The following is a 23,832-nucleotide window of genomic DNA, read 5'->3' on the forward strand; positions in this document are numbered from 1 at the left end:
GTTGTCCCACCACTACTACTGCCATCACCCATGCCCCCACTTGCTGCCAAGTAGCCTGAGAACCAGGTCACCTATCATTTCTGGCACCCAAGCGAGCCACCTGGAAACCCACCTGGAGACCCACCAATAACTGGCCCGATTGGGCTTGCTAACACTGGTGCCAGCAATATCATCCTGGGCCCAAGGACAGGCAAACTCAGCCCACCACTGCCAACACTTGGGTCTGAAGACTGGCCCACATGGCATCCTATTCCCTAGCAAATCTCCACTAGTAACTGCATCCTAAGGCACTGAGGAAATGACAGATACCACTGATACTATTTACAGCTGAAGGTCATACAGAAACTACACTACTGCATGCACCCAGAATCAAAGCCAAAGTGCCCCACCTAACTGACACCATAAATACATCTTCAGGAAAAGTCCTCCCCTACAAAAGCAAATTCAAAAACTTAGAAACCACATATATCACATCAGATGCACATATATCAACTTCAGGAGGCAGGAAACATGAAAAACCAAGAAAATACGATACCACCAAAGGAACACAATAATTCTCCAGCAACAGATCTCAATCAAAAGTAAATTTACAAAATTCTGGGAAAAGACTTCAAAGTTGTGATATTAAAAAAGCTCAGGGAGGTGAGATACAAATTTTAAAATTTGTTTTAAAAAAAATACAAAGAAATCAGAAAAACAATTCAGGATATTAATGAGACATTTACCAAAAAATATACATATAAAAGAACCAAACAACTTCTGGAAATAAAGAATTGACTGATGAAATACATAATATACTTGATGAAATATTAAATACATAATATACTTGAAAGCATCAATAATAGGCTAGATCAAGCAGAAGAAAGAATCTCAGAACTTGAAGACAGGTCTTTTGAAATAACACAGTCAGATAAGAATAAGGAAAAAATACTTTAAAAATGTGCAAAGTTTACATGACACATGGGATACCCTAAAGTGCCCAACTATTCAAATTTTAGGAGTCTCAAAGGGGAAGAGAAAATGAAAGGATTAGAAAATCTATCACTAAAACGACAGAGGAAAATTTCTCAAGTCTAACAAGAAATTTAGACATCCTGACACAGGAGGCTCAGAGATCACCAAGTAGATACAATTTAAAAAGGTCTTCTCTGGCCCAGCACGGTGGCTCATGCCTGTAATCCCAGCACTTTGGAGACTGAGGCAGGCGGATCACCTGAGGTCAGGATTCGAGACCAGACTGGCTAACATGGTGAAACCCTGTTTCTATTAAAAATACAAAAATTAGCCAGGCATGGTAACACACACCTCTAATCCCAGCTACTACTCGGGAGGCTGAGGTGGGAGAATCGCTTGAACTTGGGAGGCAGAGGTTGCAGTGAGCTGAGATTGAGCCACTGTACTCCAGGCTGAGTGACAGAATGAGACTCTGTCTCAAAAGAAAAAAAAAAAGAAAAAAAAAAAAGGTTTTCTCCATGGCAAATTATAGTCAAACTGTCAAAAGTCAAAGACAAAGAGTTCTAAAAACAGCAAGGGAAAAGCATCTAGTCACCTATAAAGGAACCCCATCAGACTAACAATGGATTTCTCAGCAGAAACCTTACAGGCCAGGAGAGAACGGGATGATATACTCAAAGAGCTGAAAGAAAAAGACTACCAGCCAAGGATTAGGAAAGTTATCCTTCATAAATAAAGGAAAAACAATGTCTTTCCCAGACAAAAGAAAGCTGATGGAATCCATCACCATGAGATGGCTTAAAAGAAATGCTTAAGGGAGTGCTATACCCAGAAGAGAAAGAATGATATCTACAATCATGAAAACACACAGAAATTTTAAAAACCACTGACAGAGCAAAAACACAAAGAAAAGACTAAAATGTTATGAAAGAAAAACTCTATATCACAATAATAAGAGAGAACAAAAGGAACAAAACAACCACAAATCAATTAATAAGATGATGGGAATAATCCCTCACATATCAATAACCCTGAATGTAAACAGATTAAATTTTCCTCTTAAAAGATGTATACTGGTTGAATGGATGCAAAACACAACCCAACTACATGTTTCTTTCAAGAAATTCATCTCATCTGTGAAAACACATTGTGACTGAAAGTAAAGAGATGGAAAAAGATACTCCATGCTAACACAAACCAAAACCAAACAGGAGTAGCTGTACTTGTATCAGATAAAACAGACTTTAGGAAAAAAAACAGTAAAAACAGACAAAGAAGGTCATTACATAATTGACAAAGACATCAATTCAACAAGAGGATATAACAGTTCTAAACATGTATGCACCCAATCCTGGAGCACCCAAACATATAAAGTAAATATCGACCGATCTAAAGGGATAGACTCCAATAAAATAATTGTGAAGAACTTCAACATCCCACTGTCAGCATTAGCTTATCTGGACAAATAATTAACAAAGAAACATTGGATTTAAATTGCACATTAGACCAAATGGACCTAACAGACACTAACAGAAGAGTTCACCCAATAGCCACAGAATTTTCTCAATGGCACATGAAACAATCTCCAGAATAGAACATATGTTAGGATACCAAACAAGTCTCAATAAATTTGAAAAAGTCAAAATCGTATCAAGTATCTTCTCAAACCATAATGGAATTAAACTAGAAAATGACAACAGGAACTTTGGAAACCGTACAAATAAACGGAAATTAAACAACAGGCTTCTGAATGACCATTAGGTCAAGGGAGAAAGTAAGGATGAAATTTAAAAAAATTTCTTGAAAAAATAGTAATGGAAACAGTGTAGCAAAACCTATCAGACACAGCAAAAGCAGTGCTAACAGGGAAGTTTACAGCAACAAATGATTACATCAAAAAAGTAGAAAGATTTCAAATAAACAATCTAACAATGCATCTTAAGGAACTAGAGAAGGAAGAACAAACCAACCTCAAAATTAGCAGAAGGAAAGAAATAAGAAAAATCAGACCAGAGCTAAACAAAATAGAGACTAAAAAACAATACAGTGAAAACCTGTTTTTTTGAGAAGATAAACAACACTGATAAACTACTTGCTGGGCTAACCAAGAAAAAAAAGACAGAAGCCCCAAATAAAATCAGAAATGAAAAAAGAGACATTACAACTGATACCACAGAAATACAAAATATCAGAGACTATTATAAACAAGTATACATTGACAAACTGGAAAACCTAGAGGAAATGTTAAAATGACTATACCACCCAAAGCAATCTAAAGATTTAATACAACCCTATCAAGATACCAATGCCATTTTTCACGGAAATAGAAAAAAAAAAAAGTCCTAAAATGATTGTGGAACCAAAAAAGAGTCCAAAGAGCTAACAAAACCCAAGCAAAAACAAAGCTGGCAGCTGACTTCAAAATATAAGGTTATAGTAACAAAAACAGCATGGTATTGGTATAAAAACAGGCACACAGAATAATGGAACAGAACAGAGAACCCAGAAATAAATCCACATATTTATAGCTAACTGATTTTTTACAAAGGTGCCAAGAACATACGTTGGGAAAAGGATACCTTCTTCAATAAATAGTGCTGGGAAAATTGCATATCCAAATGCAGAAGAATGAAACTGGACCTCTGCTCTTTACCATGTTCAAAAATCAAATCAAAATGTATTAAAAACTTAAACATAAGATCCACAACTATAAAATTACTAGAAAAAAACATCAGGAAGACTCTAAAGGACATTAGGCAAAGGTTTAATGGCTAAGACCTCAAAAGCATAGACAATAAAAACAAAAATAGATAAATAGGACTATATTAAACTAAAAAGCTTGTGTACAACAAAGGAAACAATCAACAGAGTGAAGAGACAACTTGTTGAATGGAAGAAAATATCTATAAACTATTCATCTGTAAGGGTACTAATATCCAGAATATACAAGGAACTCAACTTACTAGCAAAAAACAAATAATCACACTAAAAAGTAGGCAAAAGACATGAACAGACATTTCTCAAAAGACAACATACAAATGGCCAGCAGGTATATGAAAAACTGCTCATCAGTAATCATCATGGAAATGCAAATCAAGACCACAATGAGATGTCAGTTCTTACCCTCAGTTAGAATGACCATTTTTAGACAAAAAATAACAGATGCTAGTGAGGATGTGAAGAAAAGGAAATCTTATATACTGTTGGTGAGAATGTAAATTTGTACAGCCACTGTGGAATACAATATGGAGGTTCCTGAAAACACAAAAAATAGAACTATCTTATGATCTAGCAATTATACTACTGGGTATTTATCCGAAGAAAAATAAACCAACGTATCAAAAAGATATGTGCATTCACATATTTATTGAAGCACTATTCACAATAGCAAAGATATGGAATCATCTTAAGTATCCATCAATGTACAAATGGATAAAGAAAACGTGGGGCCAGGTGCAGTGGCTCACACTTATAATCACAATGTTTTGGGAGGCCGGAAGAATCGCTTACGGCCAGGAGTTCGAAACCAGCCTGGGCAACATGGGGAAATCCTGTCTCTACAAAAAATAAATTTAAAAAACTTAGCCAGGTGTCGTGGCACACACCTGTAGTACCAGCTACTTGGGAGACTGAAGTGGAAGGATCGCTTGAGCCCAGGAGTTCGAGACTGCAGTGAGCTATGAATACACCACCGCATACCAGCCTGGGTGACAGGATGAGACCCTGTCTCAAAATAAATAAATAAATAAATAAAAACAAATCTAGCATATATAGAATGAAATACATTCAGCCATAAAAAGAATAAAATCATGTCATTTGCAGCAACATGAATGGAACTAGAGGCCATTATATTAAATGAAATGAGCCAAGCAAAAAAGACAAATATCACATGCTCTTACTCACATGTGAGACCTAAAAAAGTTCTCATGGAGGCAGAGAATAGAATGTTAGATACCAGAGGCTGGGAAAAGTGTGTGAGTAGGAGGGAGGATGAAGAGACTTTGGCCAATGGGTATAAACATACAATTAGATAGAAGGTTTATGTTCTAATATTCAATAGCAGAGTAGGGTAAGCATAGTTAGCAATAATGTGTGATATATTTTTCATAGTCACTAGAAGAAAGGACTTAAAATGTTTCCAACACACAAAAATAATACTCAAAGTGATGAATACCCCAAATACCAAATTGAGAATCACACAGTCCATGCATGTAACAAAATATCACATTACCTCATAAATATATAAAACACTATGTTTCAATTAAAAAATTGTAAGATAATCAGGGAAGTTTGGATACTGACTAAGTATTTGCTGATATTAAGGAATTACTGGATTTTTTAGTATGCTATGTGGTTATGTTTTTATAAAGGTTACTTAGTGAAATGTTTATGAAGGAAATGATACGATGTCTGGTATTATTTTCCAAATAATCTGGGGGTGTGGGGAACGTGGGTATCCATGAGTGGAAAATTGCTGAATCCAAGAGAGTATATGAGGATTCACTGTACTATTTTCCCTATTTGAGTGATGTTTAAAGTTTTCCATACTAAAAAGCTTTAAAATAAATTGTAGGATAATTTTTTAAAAAACAAGAAGACAATATTATCTCCCAGGAATACGGATTGTATATCCCACAGTGAAAACAATTTCTTTTAACTGCCTGAGAGCCAAACTTACCAGATAGAAGATGGGTAGTACCTACAGACGAAGGGAAAAAAAAGGATTAAAAACAAAAATTTGTTAAAGTCATTGATTTGCTAGCAATTTCATATACTATCAATAAACTACACTACAAAACTCAAAAGCAACTCAAATTTCCATAATTAAAAATTTATAAAAACAATTACACATTATTAACTTAATCAAGTAGAATGTAAACATTACTGTTTATATCTGTTCAACGGAATCAACACTATAAATACAAATTATGATAAAGAATTATTGACCACCAAAACAAACGCCATTTAAATTGGATTATAAGACTTGAGGGCTAGAAACATGTTTGAAAACGTAAACAGCAAATAATTGCTGATCCAATCATACTATCAAGAAACTATAAGAAGACTAAGTCCCTTTCAACAGACTATATCAAAACTCAAAACTACCACATCACCTTATTGTTTATATTTTTCAATGATTATGGATGAAACATTGCAAAAATAAATTTACTTTCAGATAAGCAAAAATAAAACAATAAATAAGCTGCTCTCCTAAGCGAGGTGAACACATTGACTCAGAGTGTCATTTAGAACAAGCAATATTACTCAGCAGAAAAAGTGCAGGATTCAACTGTGCACTGTATATGAACTGTATGAATTAATCTCTAAGCCTCTAATTCCTCATCGATAAAATCAATCTAAAGATACTTTGCAAGGTTGTGGTACAGACGAGTGGCATCAAATAGAAGGTGAATGGAACATATCCCTACAGTATATACTCAGTAAGTGGTGGCTACCATTTTTTTTTCCAATTAAAAAGAGTTAAATATGGCATTTTATATTGGGTCCTGAAAGAGTAAATTAATTGTACCTAAGAGTAAAATTTGATCCCAAATATTGATATTATTATTGACTCATTAGGTTCAGTTTAAATTTGTTAAATTATCTTATACTTTTTACAGAAGAAAATATGTCAATAAAGTTAGTTCTATAACAAATTTATAAGTGATGCTTATTTCTCTTTGCCTTGCCCTATTAAAAACTGGACGTATTCAACCTAGAAATTTTAGACCAAGAGATATCATAAAATTGTAAAGAAGTAAAAAACCTCATAAAGAATTAAAATTAGTGAAGTAAATCTAAATTAATCAATGTAAGCCACAAAACCAATGCTGAGTGCTAAAAGGCAATGAAACATAAACAGTTTCTGTAAATTATTTTTAAAATATGAAACATTATTATGTACTACTTATGGAAACATACATGGAATATAAGAATGAAAACAGACAGGAAGTCAGCACATCAGTTTCAGGGCAGTAATTGCCTTAGAGGGAGAAAAATGGGCTGGCGAAATGTATTAAGGAATTTTAACAATAACATCCATAATGTTTACATTCTTAAAAATATCCAGGTGCTGGCAAAATAGGCTTCAAGGTAACAATTATGAAATACATAAAATCATTTTGAAAATAGGGTCATAATGGGTAAAACTATACAGATAAAACACAATTACTTGGTGTTACTGAGAACCTATCGTTTATAGAGCTTGTAGTAATACGAATTATTTGAAAGGATCTCTGTATTTTCAATTACTTAGACGACATTATTGAGATGCTTTACCAAATCTGCAACTCTAGGGAATCCGGAAAGATTCCTTAGCAAGCTTTGAGGGATGGGTCTCTATCAATGAACCAGACCCAGGACTCAACCTTAAAGACAGTATATATTTGGTTCTTTGAAGGGGTCTTGAAGAATTCGTTGACTCCCTAAAACTACTACAGAAAACAGAATTTCTTTTTTTACCAATTTTAATTTAGCATTTTTTTTTATGGGGCCACAGTCTTTTTCTCTATTATTGTAAATGTTTCTTTTTTTAAAGATTTGCCCTAGTATAATCCAAGTCTGCTTCCAAATAAAGTAAAAAGTATTAGTATGAAAAAACCCTGGCTACAATAAATTAGAGACCATTTAATCCTGCAATCTTGGTCAAGTTCCTATTTCCACCATAGCACATTAGATCCATACTCAGTAAACCTGAACAGTGTCAACTGACCTGAACTGGTTCCACTTTCTTTATCTGGGGTTGTTTTATGAAAATGCTTCGTTGTCCTGGAAGCAGGTGTACTCCGTGTTGCTGTAATATGATCAGAAGGGAATCTTTGTGTACTCTTGAGACCATTAGTCATTGGGGAATGTACATTGGTGGACTTTTGTGTTGCTAGAAGACTCTGCGTAAATGCAACTTTTACTGTGGTGAATCTTTGGGCTGTTAGTGTGGCCTGTGTAGCAGAAGAATTTGTCATTGTGGGATTCTGAGCTGCAGGAGGGGTCTTTGTAGATAGGGTTTTTGATATGAAAGATGTCTGAGCTGCTGCTGGGGCTTTGGTGGCTGAAACATTTACTGTGGTGGGTTTCTGAGGAGTTGGTGAAACTTCTATACCTGAAACATTTACAGTGGTGTTTTTTTGAGGTGTTGATGGGACTCCTGTAGCTGAAACATTTACTGTGGTATGACTTTGAGGTGTTGATGAGACTCCTGCAGCTGCAACATTTACTGTGGTGTATTTTTGAGGTATTGATGAAACTCCTGTAGCTGGAACATTTATTGTGGTGGGTTTCTGAGGTGTTGGTGTGACTATTGTAGCTGGGACATTTACTGTGGTGGGTTTCTGAGGAGTTGGTGGGGTTCTTGTAGCTGAAACATTTTCTGTGGTGTGTTTTTGAAGAATTGATGGAGTTTCTGTACCTTGAGCATTTGGTGTGGTGGTTTTCTGAGAAGTTGGTGAGACTTCTGTAGTTCGAACATTTACTGTGGTAGGTTTCTGAACTGTTGGTGGGGCCTTGGAAACTAGAGAGTTTGCTGTGAAAGGAAAGGTTAAGAAACAAGTTAACTAAATATTGCTGGCCATGTTAAGATTCTTAGTCATTGCTTGCTCTGTGGCTATCCTCTCTCTCTCCCACAAACAACTAGGTATGACTTTCAGGAAACCAAGTCTTATTGTGTATTTCTCAAGGAGCTGAAGTTCTAAGTTACTCTTGCTTTGATATAAATCATACCTACAGGTGACTAAAGACGACATATACCAAAGTATACTGAGGTGCTTAAGCTGCTTTTTGTGAAATAAATCAAACTTAGAGTCACTAGTGATCTTATTCTGTGGCACATCTCTATTTTCTCTCCCAAATTATCTTCTGTGCTAATACTAAAGAACAACAGGATGTTGTTCTAGAACAACTAAGCCAACAGAGACAATCACAGTCTTTTCTATCACTTAACCTTAATGAGCTTGAGAACTTGTTTTGTTTCACTTCTTGTTTAAAGTGATACTTAAGTCTGAGTAAAAATAGCTCCTTTTAATTCTCTTGTGCTGGTTACCAACTTTCCATATACTAGTTCCTCTTTAGATTTCAGACTAGATAACAAGTCACGTGAAACTTTCGTAAGAACATATTCTGAGAGGCATAAATCTAACAGCAGAGCAACTTTTTGGGTCTTCAGAGCCCATCTGCCACTGGGTCACTTATACAAAGTTCCTGTTGAGGCAGCATTGGGTAGTGCCGAAGCCTGATTTCACCACATACTAGTGACCTCTAGCAAGTCCCTAACCCTTCTAAGCTATAGTTTCCTCATCTGTAAAATCAGGATAAAAGCAGAACAGACTGAGTAATTATTATTGAGTAAGGATTAAGGGAAATAATTGAGTAAGCTATTTCACAGTGTCTGTCCCCAAAGCAAGAGATTACATCATCCAGGATGACTGTTGCCAGCCCCATCACACACGGGATGCCCTAGGAACTCAGACGGTATCGGTCTTTTTTTCTGCCTCCTAACCTATCTCACAGGCTGCTATAAGGGATAAATTGAGTAAAATGCCTAGCAAGTAACACAGCATTTAGTAGGCACTCAATGATAATCATTATTAAGATAAGTAAAGTTTTTTTTTATGAACTTTACATTCTAAGACCCTCCTATATAAAAATTATTCTAAATTACTCTTTGTTCTATCAAGTTAGTTCTGTTTTGATCCAGAGAATGTATACACTACCTTAGAGTTTAAATTTCCTAGAAGTTAATTTTTTAGTTATTATCTTTTTGTTACTGACATCTAGTTTAATTCCACTGTGGCTAGAAGGTATGCTCTGAATAACTTCAATCTTTTGCAATGTATTGTAGTTTAGAGCCCAGCATAGGGTCAATTTTGGTAAATATCCCATGTGCAGTTGGAAAAAAATACTTGTCATCGGTCCTATGTATCTCATATATATATGTTTAATATCTAATATGTATATATGTTTAATTGTTGCTCAGCTCTTTAGTCTCACTGATTTTTGGTTGTTTGTCCTATTAGCTATTGAGATAGGTGTGGAATTTTCCAACTATGAGTGTGTATTTGTCTATTTTTTCTGTCCATTTTTGCTACATAGATATTGAAGCTATTTTATCAAGTACATATAGATTCCAGATTGTGATATATTACTGTTGAGTTGGCCTCCTTATCATTATGAACTGTTTCATCTTAAAATATACATTGATATTAATATAACTGTGTCAGCTTATTTTGAAGGGTTAATGTTTGCATGGTGTATTTTTCCATCCTTCCAACTATTCTGTGTTCTTTTGATTAAACTGTGTCTCTTGTAAATAGTAAAGAACTAGGTTTTTTAAAAATCTTTTTTAAGTCTGACAATCTTGGTCAAATTGCACTTAATGTAATTATTGACATACTTGGGTCTATATCAACGACCGTATTAGTTTTCTATTTCTCCCATCTATTCTGTGTCCCTTTCTGCTTCTCTCTCTCTCGTTCTCTTTTGGATTAAATATCCATTATTATTCTTTTATTAGCTTGTGATTTATGTATTCTTCTGTCATTCATTTGTAGCAACTCTAGAGATCACAATATTAGACTATAAGTCAGTCATGCAAACTATCACTTTTACCACCTTTTCAGTACTGCTAGAACTGTGCAACCTTCACATGAATTTACCTCTTTCTGCCTTTTGCATTGTTATTGTGCATTTGTATTCTATGTATAATTCAGACCCCACAGGACATTACATTCACTGTTTATAAACTCAGTATTCATTTATTATCCTTGTTAGTGTTCATTTCCTCTTGTATTTTCATGTTTTACCTGGGATTATTTTCATTCTACTTGAAGAATTTCCTTTAGTTTCTCATTCTGTGCATGTTTGGTCTGCTAATGCAAAGTTTTCTTGGTTTTTGTCTGAATACATCTCTATTTTGCATTCGGTTTTGAATGTTGTATTAGTTGGGTATAGAATTCTAGGTGAACAGTAATTTTCTTACTGTTTTTTAAAGAAGTTTTAAAGTTTTTAAAGTAATTTTAAAGATTTCTTCTTATTGTCCTTTGGCCTGCATCATTTTTTTGCTGAGCAGTGATCAGTTTTACTGCTGGTTCTTTGAAGTTTTTGTTTGTTTTTGCTTTTTCTCTTTGTGCATCAGTTTGGGTATTTTTAACTGGTATTTCAGTTCCTAATACCGTTTCCTGCTCTATCTGAATAGCTAAACCTATTTATTGTGTTCTTAATTTCAGATATTTTCCAGTTGTAGAATATTCATTTTACTCCATTTTTACAGATTCCAGTTGAAGTTCTCTTTTATCATCTGAAACTTGTTCATCAGTTATTTTAAGGTCTTCATTTGCTAACTCAATTATCTGGATATTCTTTATTTGGTTTTGTTTTCTCTTGATTTGGTCATATTTTCTTGCTTCCTTCCATATCTAACAGTCTTTTGTTGTATGCCAAACATTGTATATAAAACATCCGGATGATACGATATGCCTTTCTGATAAGCAGACTGCATTGAGGTAATCATATCTTCAACCTATTAGGAATTGAGCTGGGTTTCAGTTTCGGTAAGACTCCATCTACTTCTGCTCTTGCCTCTGTTCCTTGGGAGGGGCCCTTCTGGGCTTCTGATTCAAAGCCTGGCAGATTTTTGTTGTTTCACCTTTGGAAGATGGCAGGAGATCTACGTCTGTCTTTCAGAGTTCTCCCAGCCATCTAATGTTCTTCCCTACACAGTTTCAAAATGAGCACAGATGTGCTAAGGGGAGACCTGTGGTATGCTAGATAAAAGCCTGTTCCTCTGGTGGGTATATGCCATCCAAATACCATCAGGTTCTGAAAGATTTCATTTTGTACTTTAGAAGCTCTGGGTCAAGCTTCCCAGCCTCACATGCAGCCCCAAAATTAGCAAATGGCCTTTAGGAAAAACTGGTTCTGCATTTGAGGGCCTCAATTTCCAGTGTATTATCCTATCGCTCCATAACCATTAAAGCTTTGCTGATTTCTCTTTCCTTGAAGTGGTCTTTTGTCTGGGTCAAGGTGAATCCTTAGTCCAGGTTCAGAATCAGCAAATGTCCCTAGGGAAAACTGGCTTATGGCAGAATGGGTTGCCTTCACCACCCACCCCAGGAATTTTAGTTCATTCAGACCTTGTTATTTCCACAGCTATACCTTATGCCTTAAAAAATATAAATTTTTGGTAATCTATTCAGATTTTATAGTTGTTTTAATGGAAGTATTAGCCTGCCATGACCTACTTGGGTACTTCCATATGGTTTTTAAGCTCTAAATAACTGATCATTTAATAAAACTTGGAAAAATTAATATGAACTGGATCAAATGGCCAAATTAAAAAAGCACACACTAAACTTCATAACTAAATGAATTCAAATAATAAAAATTTTTACCATTTACATTGTCAAATCTCCCTAACAATCATTATCATTAAAGGTGCAAACACTACAATGATGTAATATTAGTGGGAGATTAAATTGGTACAGTCTTTTAAAAAGCAACGTTAGTAATGGGTATGAAAAATGTAATTCACATACCTTTGTTACAAATAATTATACTGCATGGAATTTATTGTACAAATGTACTTGCATACATGTGCAGTGACAGATGTACAAGAATATTCATTATAGCATCATTTGTAATAATAGTTCATTAAAAAAAAACAAACTAGAACAAGAAACCTAAATTGCCATCAACAGGGGACTGGTGAGATAAATGAATACCCACACCATTGGTATAATAAATAAAAAATATTTGTATGTTTATTTATATTCTAGAATAAAACAAAAGAACTTGTAAAAATGGTTACCTCTCAGAGTAGGACTAGTGATAGAGAAGAGGCTTTCACTTCCCCTTTTGTACTCATCTCCATGGCTTTAATATTATGTCATTATGTCTATGTATAATACTTATAATAAAAATATTTTTAATAAGGAATTTTTAAAATTCACACTAATAAAATTTCAATTTTAATTATAAAAGTAAATACTCAAATGCTTGAGTCATGCTGGTATTCACCACTACTTAAACAAATGCCATCTATTGATACTAGGCAATGTTTAGTTCAACTTCACTGATCTTCTAAATATTTCTTTTAAAATATATTTAAAGAGCAGTTCTAAGGATTCTGAGAGTACCTTCTGGGTATAAAAAGACATTGAAAGAAAAAAGTCTAGAAGGATGAAGGAGAATGGATAATAACAGAAATTCTGGAGGCAGAAAAGAATTGAATGTTAATTCAGGGAAGTCAACAGATGGCAAGAGTTTCTCAGTTGTTGCAACATGCATGGTCACTATCTAGAGACTTCAATCTAAGATTCTCCCGCCAATAAACCACTTTATATCCTCTTTGTATAAACAAAGTACCTGTATTAACTTACTGAAAGCAACATGGTATAAAACAGCAAATTTAAGCAAATTCACCAAAAATATGAGGCCTATTTTATATATACACATCATAATGTGTGTGTGTGTGTATGTCTGTGTGTGTATACAAGCCATAGACCCTTCTGAGCAGCTTTAGAAATATTGTGTCCCACAGAAAAATACAAATATGTTTACGTAAACATTTTACATTTTTTTCTTAGGGGGTTCATAGAATGTCTGCAACTCACATATAGACTTAAGGGTAAGAATAAAGCAAAAATATAACTATCCAAAGTGATTACCTCTACATGCAGGTGGTGGGCCACTCCACTCTCCTTCATCGTCATTCACAGTACAATAAATAGAGTGCTCTCCAATCATGGTGAATCCTCTATTACATAAATACGTTATAGACTGTCTATATCCATAATGTTCACGTTCCCCTTGAATTATTCCATTGTCAATTTGTGGTGGTGCTGGACAATAAATTTCTTAAAAAACAATTCCAACATCTTTTAAATAAATAAAACTAGTAAAATATTTTTACAAATAAGACCAAAACATGTTAAAGATTATATTTTAAAGAAATCAAAATATCATTTTTCTAAATTCAGCATTATCAACAAGAGATGCTTATAAATGCCTATTAAGTAATTGGTAGTATACTAGAGCTTTGAATGCAAATGGTGTAGAAGACAAATGCTAACCTTGAAACTAATTCATAAAAATAATAAGACTCAGAACATGTATGTAAAGGAAAAATTATAATAAGATTTGGGCATATCAAAATGGTGCTAGGAAAAGTGAATGCTGCAGGAGTTTAGGGATGAAAGCAGTATAGTTAGAGAAGACTTGGGCAGGGAAATAGAACTTCAGTTTAAACCTAATATGTACCATGCTTTTGAGAGAGAACAGAGAAGAGAGCATTACTCTTCACTCTAAGAAGGAAAAAATAGCAAATGCAAGGAGTTGAAAATTCAAGCAGCATGTTTAAGAACTAAGTACAGATCGTTTTAGATAGAGCAGAGATCTTAAATGTCAGGATTACATTGTGACTTCTAGAGTAAACATTTTTAGCACATATTGACTCACAGAGACTTCATTCAAAACAATCTTACTGAGCAGTTGAACTTATAAAATAAATACAAGCAGAGGTTTTTTTAGTTATAATGTAAAAAGGGACCACTCTCTGGCAATTGCCCTGAGAAAAAATTCAATGGTTCCACATACTCCAAAGGCATGATGTTGTTGTCCTTTTTTTTTTCCTAAGAATGGAAGGCAATTTAATATGTGTGTATGTCAAATTATGTTACACGAAGCATACTTAAGAATACAGAAAATACTTAGCACATTTATCAATCACTCTTCAGTCTTAGATCAAAACAAGCAGCAAGAACAAGCTGTTCTGATTTACACCAACTTAGAGTATGCAGAGACACACATACCATTGGTTCAGTTCAAACATTTTCTAACTGCCTAACACATGCCAGGCATTTTTCTATAACTGGAAGTGTAAAGCTGAACAAGATATAGTTCGTATGTCTTAAAAGCTAGTGGGGAAAAAAGATTCAGAGATGATTTCAATAAAAATTGCAAGGGTCATCATAGAAGTAGCCAGCCTGGGAATCTCCCTGATGGGCTAGAGAACTAACTCTTAGGAAAATATAGCTAAGTAAAGAAGGGGCAGCGGGGCATGGTGGTTCACACCTGTAATCCCAGCACTTTGGGAGGCTGAGGTGGGCAGACTGCTGGAGCCCAGGAGTTTGAGACCAGCCTAGGCAACATGAGGAAGCACTGTCTATGCAACAAATACACAAATTAGCTGGGCATGGTGGTGTGCACCTATAATCCCAGATACAAGGGGGGGCTGAGGTGGGAGGATCACTTGGGCCAAGGAGATTGAGGCTGCAGTAAGCTGTGATCACACCACTGCACTTCAGCCTGGGTAACAGAATGAGACCCTGTCTCAATCTAAAAAAAAAAGAAAAGAAAAAAAAGAGGTACATGGAAACCACAGCAGTTTGCATGTAAAAGGCATAAAACATGAGGGCAAGACCTGAGGGTCAAGCAGTAGGTAGACCATGACTGTCTTGTACACTATACTAAGGAATTTGGGCTTTGTAAGTGATAGGAGATATGAATAAGCTCTAAGGAGGAAACAGACATCTAAGTCACATCTGTGTTTCAGATCGCTCTGGGTAAAATATGGATGAAACATTAATAGAGTGAAAGAATGGAGGCAGGAGGCCATTGCTATCAGTGTCACTCTTGAACTCAGGCAACTAAGACTGCTGCCTCAGACCCCATATTTTAAAAGGCTGTGCTCTGGCCCTCCTCTGGATGCGTCTCTCCCCTGTTGGTGGGATATCTGTAGGCTGAGAGCATACACTTAATGACAACCTGTCCTACGACTTCTCCTCCATTCCAGAACATGCTCCAGGAACTAGCACCCAGAATTCCCTGTGCCAACACCCTTTCCAGGGCCTGAGAGGGTCCCTCCCACTGGTCCACGTTCTTGGGGGTGGTCTATCGCGCTGATATACTTCACCTCTAACCCAATAGACAATGGAGGGTGGATACAAGTTATGGTAGATGTGGTGGACACGACTTGGGTATTTAGGCTGAGTTGTCCACTTATTTGCACCAGAAAACCCACAGTGTGGAAAGAGGAAGGCCTATTTGAAAGAAGGTGGGTCTTAGGCCAGTGACCTCCATTTACATTCTTGCCTGGGCCCTGAAAATGTTAGAGGTGGCCCTGATTGCAATAGTCCACAGAAGGAATAATAAACTATGCCATAAGTATACAGATGGAGGGCAAAACACAAGTTTGAAAAACAGATTGAGGAAGTAAAGCACAATGATTTAGGGATGAGATGTGAGGAGTTAAGATAAAGAGAAGGGTCTGGGATGATAGTCATTATATAGCAGGGATTGATTCTAGGTTAGCAGATACCATCAGTCAACTAAAATTTTGAAAAAGAAAACATTGGCAGAGAGATAAGCAAACAGGTCCTCTGACAGTGAGGCTCCATTCACAGGTAAACTAGCATCACCTCTGCTTTCTGTATAACTACAAACAATTAGTGGATGTATCCATTGTTCTTTCCTTCTTCATATCCATATTCACGCATGGACACTGAAGCAACCTCATGTGTTTATAGGCTAGGGCTACATACTCCAGGTGAAGCATTACATTGTTTAAGAATTTACTTTCCATTCAATCTTTTTGGTATGGTCAAAACAAGTTATGTGGAAATTCAAAATGATTCTAAAAGAAGTAAGGCCTTATGGGGATATTTGAAGGCCCTGGGATTGCTTAAGAACAGGGGCTCTTTCCTACAGGATGCAGATGTCAGTGGTTGCTGAGTCAGAGAGGATAGAAGAGTCAAGGAGGAAAACATGAATATCAGAATATTCAGCATGGAGTTCAAGACACCAAATAGGGAAGCAAGGCTGAGACCTAGATGGCGCAAGCAGGAAGATAAAGTGGGTTTGCATTGCTGTCAAATTCATGACACAGCAAGTGCTTGTGCAAATACTGGCTTCAGATGGGAGACTGTTTGTCTGAACTTTGTGACATGCTGCCTGGGTCAAACGAAAGATACGGCCCAGTTTTTCCTTGTTTTCTATCTTTAATTTACTATCATTTACAGTGTCTCTTACTGGACAAGGAAAGTGGGAAAGGTGCTACTGGGTAGCAATGATGAAAAATTTAAAAACAACTACAATGAGAAAAAACTGGTGGTAGTAGTATGACATCTCAAAAGAAGGGCACACGGTGGGTGTGGCAGGGGCAGGCTCCTTGATGGCACGGCTTCATTTTATTTGTCTTCATATCAGTTGACCCTACACGTTGCCTACCAGAATGTCAATCGATAAATGTTTGATAAATTACACTAAATCTACTCTAGTTTTTTTCCCCTAGTAACACACAAAAACTTTAACTTATCAATAATTTTGACAATAGGGCCTTCAGAAGTCATTTGCAGGAGGGCACATTGTGTGTAGAGAAAGAGAAGGATGGAAAGAAAGCAAGCCTACATTTTAAAACATTGCTGTATTTTATTCCTCTCAATTTCCAAGAGACACGTTTCTCTAACTGATATAAATTTGACAGGATATATACCCATTTATAGCATTATTGCTGCACCATATCTTTCATTTGAGAAGATTCTCAAATACAGAAACAGTATTTCTCCTTTATGGTATAAGCTTCTCTCTCTCATAAGAATATATCACACCTTAAAACCCTTCTAGATAATTATCTCTTAATTATTTTAATCCTAAGAAGCAGCATGTAGGCAACACTGGGTTTTAGAAAAATGCTGGGTCTGAAATAAGAGACCTGGGTTAAAGGCCTTCCATTGCCACTTGTTTTAGGATATGGGGTCAGGTCTTATAGACCCTCTGATAGACAGTATTTTCTTACATTAAAATTGTGGGGTGGAAATCTTTTACCTATCATACTTGACTTTAGAAGTAATGGTTAGACAATAAATGACCAAGTGCAATACAAATCTAAGTTTGTTTTTAATCCTTATTCTATTGTTTGGGAATTGGGACTCAGAAAACTTGATGGTTTATCTCCACAGCTAATAAATTAAGAAGCATCACTAGAAAAGGTATTAAAATTAGCAAAGCACTCATATATTGAAAGCTGGGTTTGCTACAAATACACACTGTTCTAATTCTTAAGGGGCAGAAATTAATTTATCATTGAGTACTCAGCCTCGCAACCTGAGTGCTTAGATTTTTAACTCTTACCTCTGCACTCTGGCAACGTGTCACTCCACTGGACTCCACTGTCTGAAGCAAGACATAAACTAGAAGTCGGGCCAAATAATTTGTACCTAAAGCAATAGGGGAAGAAAAAAGAGTTTGTTACATTCACACGTATTTGACTTTCCTCAAATTCTTCAGGTTATTATCTTGAAATATTTACTACAGCAGCAGGTGAAAATAAAACAGTAGTTGACAAAAGTCCACACAGTAGTTTAAAGGAAAAGAAAAATTAGGTTTAAAAAGGTGACATCCAAAGAGTAAAAACGGGTAAGACATGTACATTTTTTATTTGCATGGGGAATATGTTAGAAAGCATAAAAGTGTTTAAAACATTTTTAAATGACAGAGATGATTGAACATTTTATACTTCCGAGTTCTAAATACAGGCTTCATAAAATAATAGAATGTACTTGTATTTCAAGGGTTCAACGTACTTCCCAGATTTTGTGTTTGTGACCTAACCAACATCTGTTCCGTAAAGGAGACAAGTGATACTGATATTTTTACTTTATAAAGAATAGGGACACACACACAGTAAAATAGAATTATTTAATTCACAGATATGAAATGAGAAAATAAATGTAAAGTTTTCAACAGTGTCTGAGACATTGATGGTACTCAATGAATGAGTTGCTTTTTCCTATATAGAGAACTTATCAAAGAACTTAGGTTAGAATATTTTCACACTAGGAATGTCTTTAACTCATGCTGTTTTGTAACAGCTTGTTTGCATAGAGAAAAACTCATGCAAATTCATTATTTAGGTCAACTAAAGATTGGTTTAGTATTTAACATTTGAAGAATTATTTCTGCAAGTAACATCATCTCAAATTTTTTTATTAATCACATTTAAAATTCTATATTGAATCACATATTTACTGAAATCAGAATTTAGAGAATTTTGGTGGTATAAGAAATCTTCCTTTCTTGCCCCATTTTAGTAAATTTAACTGTGATGAGCTCATGATGAAGGGTCTTTGAGGAGAAGGATTGTTTTAGTTGCTAGTAGCTGTGAATACCAGTCATGAAACTAACAATCTCATCTTAAGTCCTAATTTGTTTCCTCATTTCCTAAATACAGGGTTTTAGTATGCCCAAACTTACCCTGTGTTACATGAGAAGGAGATGGCTGCACCAAATAATATGCCATTTGATATATCGATCTGACCATTTGGTATTTCTCCAGGATTAGGGCATGATTTCTCTAGAATAGAATACAAATTGATTTTTTTTAAATTAAATTATCAGGCATACACACAAAGAAGGTAACTATGTGAGGTGGTGCATATGTTAATTAGCTTGACTATGTTTATCATTTCACAATGTGCACATATATTAAAATATCATGTTGTACACCTTAAATAATATTTGTTGCTTATACCTCAATGAAGCGTGGGAAAAAATTTTGAAAAAATTATCAAGCACCTATATGTAAATTCATCATCTGAACCATTGATAGTTCTTATCCTTAGATTTTTTTTTTTTTTTTGAGATGGAGTTTCGCTCTGTTACCCAGGCTGGAGTGTGGTGACATAATCTTAGCTCACTGCAACCTCTGCCTCCCAGGTTCAAGGGATTCTCCTGCCTCAGCCTTCCAAGAAGCTGGGATTACAGGCATGCACCACCACGCCCAGCTAGTTTTTGTATTTTTAGTAGAGTCGGGGTTTCATCATGTTGGCCAGGCTAGTCTCAATCTCCTTACCTCAAGTGGTCCACCTGCCTCTGTCTCCCAAAGTGCTGGGATTACAGGCATGATCCACCATGCCTGACCCTTAGACTTCTTTAATTCTAATTTCTCTTTATAATAAGTTTTGAAAAAGCAACGTATTTAGAATATATACTTGTTTCATTTTAGGTAACCTCAAACTAAATGTGAAATTTTTGAGTGAATAAGTATTCCTACCACATAAATATTTAGTTTGTCTAATTCAAAATAAATTGACACTCATGGTCCTATCAAGAAACATCCTAAATAATAATATATACACACAGAGTTCTAGCATGAATGAAGGAAGGGATACTATTTCCCCCAAACACCAGATGGTTGAAAATACTTTAAAAAATTTTACTCACTTTTACAAAATTCAGCTGCTGTGGACCATTTTAAATTCTGAAGGCAAGTTAGTTTTGCTAATAGAGAAAGGTCTCTTCTGTAACCTGGACGACACTCATATTCCACAACAGTACCGACTGGAAAATAACTCTGAGGAATATAAAGCTGTTTGAGGGATGCAAACTTCAGCCTGGTTGGCGCACCGCAGCTACCTAAATGTATTAACAAAAGCAGCAACAAAAAAAGTAGTATCAATGTTTGTTTTATAATCTATATTTAATTATCTGGACCCTGATAACCCCCTTTCTTTACTGCTTTGCACATATTTGGTACTTAACTATATTAATATCACCATGGCACTTGCAATGTAGCAAATGCATTCACATGTATACTTTATTTCCCAGTTACTAGAGGCTTAGGACGTAGAGTTGGTACACAGATATCACTATCCCCGCTTGAAAAAAACAAACAAAGAAACAAAAAAACCATTTAGGTTGCCTGGCACAGTTCTGGCATTCAATAAATGTTGGTTTCCTTACCCTACCCTAAAGAACTACACAGCACCATACAATACAGGAATAGGGTATTTCCAGACCCCTGGACTAATGTCCTGCACAACAATAATAGCAGCTAACATTTATTTACATATAAACTCATTTAATTCCCACAAGCCCTGGAGGCAAGGATGAGTTAATTGTATACATAAAGTATTTACATCTGTAAACAGCTGGGCAAATGTGAATCTAGAGAGGCATGGTCAAGTGGAAGGGTCACTGGATTTGTAGTCAGAAGACCCAAGTTTACACCTTGGTTTTGGCATAAAAGCTGCTGTGCTCTTAATGAAGTTATTTAACTACTGGGGCCTGTCTCCTCCACCATTGGATAAAGTAACAACATGGGGAAGAGTTAAAACATGATACGTGTGCAAAGACTATGTACTTCATCCTACTGCCTCTATCGTGGATAAAAATAAAAAGTTAAAGCCTATTTCACGCATGGCTTCTAAAAGTATTTGTGCCAATTTCTGTATTTACTGTAGCTTCTATTGATTTAAGTTGTTCAAAGTCAGGTTATTGGGTCTCTTTAACTTTACTCATGTATCTCAAAGCTAATACAGGGCTATGTAAATAACAGATTTTTTTCCTCCAAGATAATGCCGATATATATTTTATGAAACCAAAGGGCACACGAGGTGTGGATGACTGTATGTATATTCACCTAAAACAAGAAATCTTCATTTCTTTTAATTCTACTAGATATCAATACCAAACACGGTTACTGTGTTAGCCCCAAAACAACTCTTCACTGGGCCTCTTATTCATTTTTAACAATCAATCTATCTACCTGTCTATCTATATCCCAATTTACATATATCTCTCTCCCTATATATCTCTCTCTCCATATATACATACATATATGTCCCTATATATATCCCAATTTATATATATATATTTTTTTTTTCAAAGTAGCAAGAAGAGAAGATTTGGAATATTCTCCACACAAACGCCAAGTGTTTGAGGTACTGGCTATCCCAATTACACTGATTGATCATGACACATTGTATGATCTATAAATACCTATAAATACGTACAAGTATAACAGATTTTGAAGTAAATATTGAGAGCTTTTAAAAATGCCACCACAGAGTTGTATTTGATAAGCCCTACTTTACAAAATATTTAAGAAAACAGATCACTTACGCTATGTGTCTCAAGGCAATTGCCAAATATATTTTATATATTTACTCCCTAAACAATACATATTGTTTAATTTCTCTACTAGTTCGTTCAAGGGGTACAGTGTTAGGACGAAAAACTCTTAATGAAGCAGCAGGACCTACTCAGGGAGGTAAATGTCTTCAATTAGCTGGAGTGTGAAGTGCCAACAAGGTATACCCTGGGGTTTAGTAACACTAGAAAACTATCAATTACTAGTCACTCCAAAGATACATAAAAATAAATTTTAGATACATTTCATTCCCATAACTTTTCTTAAAAAAAATGAGGAACTTACGATTGCAGAACTCTTCAATATCTGACCATTGACTGTCCTGAAGGCACATCACTGAGTCGTGCTTGCCAGGAATTTTCGTAAAGTTTTCATCACATCTGTACGTTATTATGGTGTTCTCGGGAAAACTTGTAAGGCCTTTCAAAGCTGGCTGGGCATTAGGTACAGCTGGGGGAGGGCCACAGTCAGCTAGGGAGACAAAAGCAGAACTGAAGGAAATGACTATCAAGGGTCCTCACAGTTGCTGTTTTTAAGACACACGCCCCCTTGAAATGCCACACCTTAAAGAGATGACATGCAAGTTTGCAGCATGGTGTGCTCTACACGGCTGGACTCTGTCGAGAGTGGGCAGCGGTCAGCGGTCTGGCCTCCCATCCTTTTAGACCAGCTTTTTGGGTGTTAAGGCTCTCTTTGAGCCCTCCCTTTCGATTTTCCCAGGCTTGGCCGCTCCGCAAACCCAGCTGGGGCCTCTTTAACCTTACTCCACGCCAACTCCTAAAGCCAAGTCAGCTGGGGGCCGACACAGCAGGAGCCCCAAATGCTGGTGAGCGGCGACAGCCTTAAAGGTACAGGACGGGTGAACCAAGACCGAAGGCCACGCTCCCCACCTGCCAAGTCCCCGGTTCCTGTGCGTGTCTCGGAGACCGACTTGGACCTCCCACCCAGCCCAGGGGCTTCCCTGGCCGCCAGGCCCCCGGGCCCCCGGGCCCCTACTCACCCCACACAGCCGGCAGGCACAGCAGCAGCAGCAGCAGCAGCAGCCGGGGCAGCTCCCCAAGGAGGGGCAGCGCCGCGGGCACGCTCGGCCGCGCAACAGTCATGGCGCGCGAGGTCAGAATAAGTACGCGCCGCCGGGACTCCACTGGGTCGCAGCTACGCCCAGCTGCCTGAGCGAGTTGCAGCGAGCAGAAGCAGCGCCTCGCAGCTCCGCAATAACAGTTAAATGAGTGCTTTGGGCGGGGCCTGGGCTGGGGTTCTGTGTCACGAAGGGTGGGACAAAGAAGACGGGTGGAGTAGGGATTTGTTGTGGTCAGAGGTGTGGTCAGAGGGCGCTGGCGTCGTACGCCCCTGGGAGCCCTAGACTCAGGGATAGCGGGAAGGGGAAGGAGGAGGAACTCGCTGGCAACCCCCTCTGGGATTCACTCTCTCCACCGCTGGGTGGGGCCTGCGATGACCTGCCTTCTGGAAACCTAAATGTCTCGTCGCTACGTAAACATAAACGGGGTGGAAACGGGAGAGGGGGAGGGGTGCTCAAGTATCGCAGGCCTTGCGGCCCGAACGTGAGTTCGTCTAAGCGGAGCATCCCCGCGCTTGAGTGCTGCCAAGCCGAGCTGCACGTGCGGTGGAATTCGGGGACTGAGACTCGGGGATTGAGACGCGGTGCCCTCCCCGTGTTGTGGGCCTCTACTGCGAGGTCTGTCAAAGGCCAGCACGAGGGTGGGGAAGTAACTAGGGAGCGAGGGCGTTATCTCCTAGAACACTCTCTAATGTGACAACAGAGAGCTAGGGAAACAGGTTGAGGAACACAGTAGGGAGTGAACATTGTTCATGCCTTGTTCTGGTGGGAGTCACTTGCTTCACCCGGGTTCTCCTTATTTACCAAAGACACCACTTTGGGATTACTCCAGCCTGACTGTAGAAGGAAATTCATCAGTGTGTGTGTGTCTGCCTCGGGGGGG

At 37.0% G+C, this 23,832-nt stretch overlaps 1 protein-coding gene across 5 annotated transcripts in view; it reads right to left on the bottom strand.

The window, feature by feature from the left end:
- The window catches only part of CD55 (CD55 molecule, decay accelerating factor for complement (Cromer blood group)), a 37,590-nt gene extending 14,221 nt beyond the window's left edge, over nt 1-23,369 (bottom strand). For 3 of the 5 annotated variants that reach the window (XR_001004550.1, XM_011966858.1, XM_011966865.1), the window contains exons 1-9: nt 22,872-23,369; nt 22,157-22,342; nt 20,164-20,355; nt 19,195-19,294; nt 18,073-18,158; nt 13,611-13,799; nt 8,360-8,473; nt 7,667-7,747; nt 5,633-5,653 (exon numbers count right to left, since the gene is read on the bottom strand). Coding sequence is in view for 4 of the 5 variants with exons in the window: in XM_011966858.1 (XP_011822248.1) it covers nt 5,633-5,653; nt 7,667-7,747; nt 8,360-8,473; nt 13,611-13,799; nt 18,073-18,158; nt 19,195-19,294; nt 20,164-20,355; nt 22,157-22,342; nt 22,872-22,974 (1,072 nt within the window). In the remaining variant the exon portion in view is untranslated. Of the gene's footprint in view, nt 1-4,301; nt 4,678-5,632; nt 5,654-7,666; nt 7,748-8,359; nt 8,474-13,610; nt 13,800-18,072; nt 18,159-19,194; nt 19,295-20,163; nt 20,356-22,156; nt 22,343-22,871 lie in introns of those variants that run through there. The other 2 variants (XM_011966851.1, XM_011966844.1) reach the window with 2 other exon arrangements.
- Between the last annotated feature and the right edge of the window lie 463 nt (nt 23,370-23,832).

This window comes from Mandrillus leucophaeus, unplaced genomic scaffold (genome assembly GCF_000951045.1).
Source record: "Mandrillus leucophaeus isolate KB7577 unplaced genomic scaffold, Mleu.le_1.0 Scaffold1194, whole genome shotgun sequence".
Classification (NCBI taxonomy): Eukaryota; Metazoa; Chordata; class Mammalia; order Primates; family Cercopithecidae; genus Mandrillus; species Mandrillus leucophaeus.